The sequence below is a fragment of the Panicum hallii genome, chromosome 3 (genome assembly GCF_002211085.1).
Source record: "Panicum hallii strain FIL2 chromosome 3, PHallii_v3.1, whole genome shotgun sequence".
Classification (NCBI taxonomy): Eukaryota; Viridiplantae; Streptophyta; class Magnoliopsida; order Poales; family Poaceae; genus Panicum; species Panicum hallii.
In genome coordinates this window covers 6,465,095-6,474,020 of record NC_038044.1, presented here as the reverse complement: position 1 = coordinate 6,474,020, position 8,926 = coordinate 6,465,095, and the positions used below count along the sequence as shown (strand labels likewise).

The 8,926-nt window shown below is 44.2% G+C and overlaps 1 protein-coding gene and 1 pseudogene across 2 annotated transcripts; one reads left to right on the top strand and one right to left on the bottom strand.

The window, feature by feature from the left end:
* Positions 1-205: 205 nt before the first annotated feature.
* On the top strand, positions 206-3,044 carry LOC112884963 (annotated as a pseudogene).
* Positions 3,045-3,261: 217 nt separating this feature from the next.
* LOC112884962 (protein IQ-DOMAIN 1) lies at positions 3,262-7,121 on the bottom strand. 2 transcript variants are annotated; one of them, XM_025950612.1, is made up of 6 exons: positions 6,618-6,948; positions 6,410-6,520; positions 5,731-6,009; positions 4,615-4,830; positions 4,331-4,450; positions 3,262-4,236 (listed from the first exon to the last, which is right to left on the bottom strand). In XM_025950612.1, exons 2-6 carry the CDS (start codon positions 6,482-6,484, stop codon positions 3,529-3,531), a joined length of 1,398 nt encoding a protein of 465 aa, XP_025806397.1. In that variant the 5' UTR covers positions 6,485-6,520; positions 6,618-6,948; the 3' UTR covers positions 3,262-3,528. The 2 variants fall into 2 exon arrangements, with proteins under 2 accessions (XP_025806397.1, XP_025806396.1); XM_025950611.1 differs by lacking the exon at positions 6,618-6,948 and adding an exon at positions 6,972-7,121 and having other exon boundaries at positions 3,529-4,236.
* Between the last annotated feature and the right edge of the window lie 1,805 nt (positions 7,122-8,926).

The following is an 8,926-nucleotide window of genomic DNA, read 5'->3' as shown; positions in this document are numbered from 1 at the left end:
AAATTGAGACCTGTTTATAGAAACAAAAATCATGGATTGCAGTGACGAATTGATATTTGGTTTACATAAACAACAAATGAAATCAACTGGCAGTCTGGCAGGCGCAGGACTGGGGCCATGCGAAATTTTACGGCCCCACTCGTCAGTGGTTGTTGGGTAGCGCGCTGCCGTGCGCCCGTGCCGTTGCGTGAGCCGCGATCCGCGAACGAACTAGCCGATTCCTCCAATGCGCTCCTTCCCCTCCGCCGCACCGCGACCTGGGACAGAGGAGCTCCGTGGAGGTCGTCGCCTCGTCGGGCGATGGCGCTTATCGCCGCCGCTGCAGCGGGAGCCCGCCCCCTTCTCTCCTCCGCCGCCCGCCGCACCGCTGCCTCGCTCTCCTACGCGGCCTACTCGGCCGCCGGTCCCGCCGCCGGCGACATTGAGGACTCCCCTCTGCCGCGAAGGTCGCCTCTCGCGCAGTTCCGGGAGCGCCGCGCGCTCGCTGTCACCGACATCACTGCGACGGTAACGCCATCACCCAAGCTTGCGCCTTCCGGATTCCTTGTCTCCTGGTAGGGCAGATCATATCTGCTCGCATCCAGTGGTTCTGATGGCGAGCGTCCGTTTCGCGGCAGGAATGGTGCGAGAAACAGATGGAGTCCGGGCTCAAACACGGCAAGCCGGAGAGGACCGAGGCCATGAAGGCAGGTTCGGACCGCCATGCGCAGCTCGAGGATGAGGTGAGACCTACATTTCTGGTTCTTCCAAGCAGAATGCTGCTTCATGTACATGGGTTCTATCTTCTTCTTTTTTTTCAGAAGGAAGGCTAGCAGAGGAGCCTCCCGGTGCCAGCCCCGGGGACATGGGTTCTATCTTGAAATGCGTCCTATTATTAATGACATTGCCAAGGAGAATTTCTCTGTATCTCATTTCGACTTTTTTCATTTTGGAGAAGGTTTTTCAAAGAGTGGATATCGCTACTAGATCTGTGGAAGAATTACGGGCAGTCAAATTCGTGAGCTTCGTTGTATGAACAAACCGGTTAATGCTCAAGGATGTCACACGGGAAATTCCAGTGTAAGCACTATAAATTTCTCTCTTCTCTGTGCAACTGCAAACCGATACTATGTACTGATGGAAATGCTCTGCTATTTTGTCGGTTTCCTGAGTGGATATGAAGCTTTCTATCTTATAGGAAACATTCTTCGTAGTAGATCTGATTGTAAATTATATCACTGCAGGTTTGGAGTCGTTGAAGGTTCATGGGTGGTAGGGATTATTGATGAAATCCGAATGCACATGGATGGCATTTCAGTTCAACCCATCCTGGTAGATACAAAGACACGTGTCAGGCCAACAATTCCCTCGGAAGCACAAAAAAGAAATGGAAGGTTTGCCCTTTACTGTTGCTTTTCTAACCATTTAATGTAGAGAATGGCAAAGTGTGTCGTGCCATTGGCAATAATGTTCCCTTAAAGCAAAAGGAAGATTATTTGTTGCTGAGGGTGCTGGTCTACTTAAGATTTGGACTGTGCGATAGCTCGGTTTACCCAAGGATCCTACTGTTGCAGGTTATGGTATTTTGTTAGTCTTGTTTTAAGGAATAACTCTTAGGTCAATCATTCAGTATACAAATGCAGAGTGCTGCTTAAATTACTTCAAGTTGATGTTGCTTGGCAAGATCACGTTTCACAAAAGATTGTACCACATGTATTTCCATTGTATTGTGCCATTAAAAATGCATCTTATTTATACAAGATCTTTATGAGGTCATTGGTGACTGTTACTGTTTAGCAAACAAAAATTCTTTTTTCCCCCTAAGCATGTAGGAGTTAAAAGAAGAAAAGAGTCGTACAGACACCACACACCCACACCCTATATATAAATCACATTTGTGCCTGTTTTACAACATATAAACATGACCCAACCATAACAAAATTCATATACTTAGTATTTGTAGTTGCCTACAAGTTTTCAATATTTTGCATCACATAAGATGGTAATATACTCTTAAAAGATGGTAGAATGATAGTCTTAGTGACAGGCTCCAGCTGATGTGTTAAAATATCTATGGGACAGTTTGATTGCCAAGAAATTTCCAGCAGAAAATTTCTTTAGCTATTTTGACCTGGACCCTGACTACTTGTTATCGGATGATGTCAAGTGGTACATTAACTCACTGGGATTCAATGCAAAGGTGCTAACTTTGTATTCTTTTTCTAAGAGTTCTCGGGCAATTTACTGGTGATTTTGACCTACCAGTTTCCTGATGGGAAATTGTTCAATTCCATGTGCTGTGAAACTGCACAAATCCTGAAAGATACTAGACTTGTTTACTGACTATCGGTTAGGATATTCATGCTACCGCTTATAACGTATTTTATAATCCTTGTGAGTTGTGACATGATTTCTGTTTGCAGACCTTTGAAGATGTATTGAAATATTTCAAGATTACCTGCCATTCTCTGGGGTGTTTGCGGTCTCGAGAACAACTGCTCCTGAGGTAAATATGAGTTACAGGCTCATCAGTGGCCTGCTGTACAGAGTACACTACTGAATGGCGAATCACTGTTTGTTGGACTATTCGCAGATGTGACATGGCAGATATAAAGCGCGATTCCCTTATGCTTTTCTTGAGCAGATATGAATTACAGGCAGATGATTCCCTGCTTGATGAATACCAGTTCACTTATGATGCTAGGTGGTTCAAGGATCAAATCCAGGAAGTCCTAAGCTTTTGGCAAGGATCACGGGAACCTAAATTTGTCACTGAAGAGGACAGGTGGAAATGCAGTTTCTGCAAATTTGCGTCAAAATGCCCGATGATAGCTTCCACACTAACAAAAAAAATGCTCAGATTTGATTGGAGCTTGGTGAAATATTTGACAGAGCTGAAGAACCAAAATAGTGTTGATGAATTTGAATATTTGAAATGCCTTACATTCATTCTTTTATTTGTTCTTTTTTTCTTCTTGGATAAAGAAATGTAACCCACTTGTTATTTTCCTCCATATGCAGCTTTGTAACTCGCATATTATTGATTGGCAACAGAATTCTGTTCATGTTGACTTCTTGTACATATTGTAATGAAGAAACCACTTTATGGAATATTCTTTTGTGGGAGTTGAATTTGGGTTAGTGGATTGTTAGGGCATTGTGATTTTAAATGTTTACCTCTTGTCTGGGATTGAGATAATGGTCTATAGACAGATACGGGTAGGATGCTTCTCTAGCAAGATACAAGTAAAGAGACTGCAAGGGTAGCATATTTCAGAGGGATTTTCAGAAGAAGAAATATATAGCTCACATAAATAGAAGACCTGTTTACATACAAACATCATTGATTCTAGTGACGAACCGATACTTGTTTTACAGAAACAACGAATGGAATCAACTGGCAGGTACTGTGAATCTTATAGAGCAAACAATGTGGTCGTAACTGGAAAACAATTCAAATCACTCATAGAGCTGATATCACGTTAACCTTTCTTCATGGAAAAAATATATATTCATAATCCGCTTTCCATTCCTTGTGCTTGTCATGAGTCACTTGCTTCCACCATTGATCACCAAGGCCTCTGGCTGTGGTGGGGCACTGTCCACCTTGGGAGGACCAGAATGCCGTCGCATTGGTGAGGCAGCCGCAGTTCCACCTTGAAAGGACAACCTTTTCTTGACCGGTCCAGCAGAGCTTCCTTTCTCCGGTGTCTCTGCACCATTAGTCAATGCTGATCCCTGGAGACGAGACTTCGCCCTTGCAGATTCTGTGGGAACCATGTAACTTGGGAGTGATGGGGAGCTTGCGAGACTCTCATCATCCCGCACAGTCGAGGTGGCTATACTGTGCCTCCTTGGTCGCTCAGACTGCACGCTGAACACACTTCTCGCATCGTCATCCACATGTGAAAGCCCATTCTTTGGCGTGGCGGATTTTCTCCTCGCGGGTATTGGCGCTACTTTAGAAGAGGGCGTCGAAGGGGATTGCCTGGAGGCTGGACGGGTCGGTTTTGGAGTTGGTGGTGATGGCTTTTCTGGCTTTGAGTCCCGACGGTTGAAAGCTTTTGTGATCTCACCCTCTCCAAGGTTCAAGCTCATGCTCTTAACGGATCCACGGTCAATGTTGCTCTCCTTATCAGCCCCATTGCGGCCCTCCCAAGGTTTTGCGGCCATCCAGCGCTCCAACCAGCTCCAGCCCCACTGCAAGTTGTTTGGGTCTACAAACATTGGGTTGACAGATCTCGAAGTGCTCTTCCACTGCAAATAACGCATTTCATTTTAAGCTTGCCATCATAGAATGAAATGAAGTATACATAGATTGGCATCTGTTCTGAGAACAAAAAATTCCTACCTGATGTGAAAATGCATATGCAAGCGCTCTTTCTCTTCTAATCGCTGCCTCTTGCCTGCTTATTAGGCTCGCCTCGATTTGCTCTTTGGATTGAGTGCTGTCATCCCAGTTCTCACCCATCTGATATAGCATTATTCACAAACGAAATATGTTCAATGCTCTTAATAATATTTTGTGATTATCTCAAGGCTTAGAGCAAAGGAGAAAACAATACTAATGAGGTTAGTTGAACAGCACAAGCACAAGAAATTTTTTACTGTGAAGCATTGAGATGGTTTGCATACCCTGAAATTCTCCAGTTCCTGCTTCAGTAGGAGCTGGCGCTGGAGGGCCTGGTTCTCCTCAGACATCTTTGCTCTCCTAGAACGTATTTGTGACTGCACCCGCGATAGAGTCTGCATACAGCGCAGAGTGCTTGCAGATTGACGCCTAACTGAATCACCCTCAACCAATGACTTCAATCGAACAAGGCCCCGCAGTGCTCGCAGTGCCCTCCTTGCCTAGAATATAACAAAGATGAGATACTCTCAGTCAGTCAGTATAATACTGATCACAAAAGTAAGATTCTGTTTTACTGTCAAACACGTCAAATTTTCAAGAAGCCATATTTCCCAAGGAACAAAAGTTACAGCCACTAATTGCTATCTAAATAATAGATCAAAAGCAAGACAGACAGGCCATCAGTATCAAAAAAAAATGAAAAGAACATCAAGATGAGTGATGAAAGGTGGTTGCCACCAACTGCCAGTTGTTCAGAATTATTTTTCTAACAAGAGCAAGAATGATTTGTAGGCCCTTTCAAAAAAAAATGTACATCCACATAGACAGTACAATAAACCTAAAAACTGTAACAACTAGTCAAAAGGAGAGGAATTAAGCTAGAAATTAACAGTTACCTGAGGTTCAACTGAAGCAAGAAAATCTACTTCTTTAACAATAAATTCTCATTTACCACACAAAACTTGTTGAACAAAAAAGGACATAAAATAGCTAAACCATTCAGCTAAAAGGTATCCTCCAAATTACAGTAACAGCAACTGGCCAACTACCACTTGCAAGGTTGGCAAGCTGCCGACACCTAAAAGTTAGAAAATGATAAGAGAAAATCTGCAGGGTAAGCCAATAGCAGACATTTGCTTGCATGTTCAGTCATGTTGATGTGGAAACAAAATCATGAAAAAGAAACAAATAGCCGTTTTCCTAACCTCAAAATATCAAAGGCCTAATTGGCCAGCTACTAGAAACGAACACTTCCTTAATGTGACCATCTATATAAGCCAACTTCCAACTGTCACAATTGTTGTTATCTAAACATTTCAGGGAAAAAAAAGGTGGAAAACCAGGCATGCATCTCTCCAAATGGCACCAGACAGGTGAATTCAGAACTGGTTTCACATTACCAGGTAACCTCGGAAGGCAGTCTGGATCTTGATTGCGGCAAGCTCTTCACTTGGCACACCAGGTGGCAGCACCGACGCCTGTGCAGGGGCCACAGGGGCCTCCTCTACGGTGACGTGCTTGCTCTGCTCCTGCTCAGCTTCGGGGACCCTGATCTCCTCAATCTGGTGGAGAGCCGGAGGAGCTGGAGGGGGTGGCACCGAAACATTGACTTCCAAGGAGGTCGACGGGGTCAGATCTAGAGGAGTAGGGTTGCTAGCTGCTGATTTTCTCCTCTGCCTCTGTTCATTTCATGGACAAAGTTTGGTTTGCGATCAGAATTCAGTTCGAACTAAAGTGAGAAAACAAATGCAAGAGAAAAAGAAAAGGCGATGTTTTTATCACAGATCTGGAAGACAGTTGTAAAGGGGGGAAATGCCATCTTGACAAGAATGCTTCTGGAATTCCTGAATGCCAAATAAAAAATTCATCTTCTTTTCCAAGAACACGAAAGCCCAATCAAAACCAGGACTACGAATACAATATGCCATTCTTAGCATGAATACTTTGAACTCAAGCTACTGAATTATTCACGATGCGGGGAAGGAAACCCCAAATTTACTCAGATCCGAGTACAAACCGCAAGAGAAATCCAAAATAAAACATATAAAAAGCGAGAGGATTCCGAGGGAGAAGTATTACCTCCTCCTTCTTCTCCTTGGATTCAGGGCTGAACACCTTCTTGACCGCGCCGAACCACTTGCCCTTCTTCCCCATGGCTCCACTCCACACTCCCCGAAAAAAAAAATCACCCTGAAGAGGAACAAGCAAGTCACCAGATGGTTCAGATCTATATCTATCAGACCCAACGCTGGACGATGATAACGAGACCACGGCGGCAAACACGCACAAGAGAGATACAACTTTAGTAGATGAATAAATCGCCAAATCTTTCCGCGGAAGCAAAGAGAGGAAGGCCCTTTCGGTTGAGCGCAGCGGCGGGGAGGCAACAAGAAGGCGTCAGCGGCGTGGGAGGACAGCTGAGCTCCGCAGGGGGCTGCAATGCAATCATGTCGCGTGGAAGGTCATGGGAGGTGCAAGGCGGAGGAGCAGGCAGCGGAAGCCAACGATTTTTGGCTGGAGCTAGGACTGACAGAGTGACAGGGGTGCAGGAGCCTTGGATGTTCGGAGGTCGCAACAGCTGGGGGAAGTGGCGAGAGTGATGAGGGAGAGAAGGAGCTGGAGGGAAGCGTGTGTACGTTACCTTGGTGCCTGTTGCCACGATGCGCTCCTCCTCTCTCTTCTCTCTCTCGCTGGGGAGATTTTAGAGGGGATCAGGGGAAAGAGGAGTTGGGACAGCTTGGAGACAGCAGATGAGGAGGGAGGGGATGGTATTGGAATCTCCACTGATCATATCCTTCAGTCTCGGCACCCTGTGTTGTTGCGAGTATAGTTAAAAAAATCAAAACTTTATAATCCTAAACTGAAGAAGTTAACAGGATCAGCTGTCTGTGACACTGAAGGAGTGAAGCTAACTACTGACATACTATCGCATAACTAACAGAATTCTTCAGTATCAAGCATGGAGCGACGCAGCAAGCTGTTGCAGGATCTGGCATTCAGGACCTGCATGGACGGTAGCACGGTGTAGTAGTCAGTAGTAGTTGAGACTTTTCCTTCATCCAAATGCATGCGTGTGGTAAATGAGACCAAAAAAATGCACATCAACTAATATGGGTAAACTCAAAACTAATTTGTTATTTGGTATATGTAACAAAGTGGGTGAACGCTGAATCCTGCATCAATAGACAACGCAGTAGGGTACATGCAATTGCAACCTCTGCCAGATAGCATATAAATTTCATGATCTCAACGTACTTGATGTACCATGCATACAAATAAATTAGTACCACATTGCAGGACAGCAGCCACTGTTCTGCAGTACGCGAGTGCCAACAGCGCAATCTGTATCCGGGAGTAAAAAGGAGATAAGAGAGAACAAAATGCTACTAATGATCAATGAACTCAAGAAAGGCTATGATACAAGTGTATACATTGTACCTAGGTGGCAAAAATTATTTGGTGGTTGATGCTCAATCGTATGCCAACTCACCAGAAGCCTGTCTGTGTTTCTCTGTCATGTCTGCCTCCGGCCCATATTTAAGCGTGTTGCGCTGGCAAAACTATATTAATCAAAACACTGATTCATGTAGACCAACTAAATCTCATTTCTTCTTCTTTTTCCCTTGTATAACTCTGTCGGCTTCTCCATTGTCATCTCACACAATTCATTCTTTATTTGTTTTTTAAAAAAAAATCTTTCTGTCAGTTAATGAGTAAATCCGAAGTACAAGGTGTCGAGTCACAAAACTATTATCACATTATTATCCTGAATGGTACAAAGCTAGCACTTTTCGCAGAACTACCGCAACTTTAAGTTCCCTTCTCATCAATCACATTTTGCCTCTTCCTGTCTCTTAGCACCTAGACCCACTCGTCAGCGTCATTTGGTGCACCATTTCGAATAGCAGTACACCATTTTGAATATACAATCTTACACGATATTAGAGGTCAAGGGGTAGCAAAAACATGGTCAAAGAAACACTAATGGGCGACGCATATCATGGACGAGCAACCGATATAACAATCCAGAGTCTCATTCATAGTGTCTCCCGTCGGATGTTTAAAAATGTCACGAGTTGCAAAGCGACAGCCTAACGCGCGCTCCTACTTTAATCATCTATCTGCTCTCAGTGTCTCGGATTATATAGTACTTTGTCAGACTCGCATGTAAAGATCGTACCATGTATGCATTTCTTCCTAGCGTGCCACTTGCATTGCAAGTAGGTCCACAAACTCCTAATTCCATCCTAGAGCTAACTCGTGTAAATTGTTTTCGGCAAAAAAAAGAAAGAAAGAAAGAAAGAAAGAAAGAAAAAGAACACAAGAAACACGTAATGATATCATGAAAGCCGACTAATTTACACATTGAGGGTCGACATTTCAGTTGCAGGAAGGCATGTGGAAGAGAGAGAGAGAGAGAGAGAGAGAGAGAGAGAGAGAGAGAGAGAGAGAGAGAGAGAGAGAGAGGAGGAGGAGGAGGAGGAGGAGGAGAAGAAGGTGGTTTGATAGTAACATTGACTGACTGATCTTCGGATGGTATGTGTAGGTTTTGTTTCAGAAAAAGATGCTACGTGTAGGTAGGATGGCGTTTTCTCC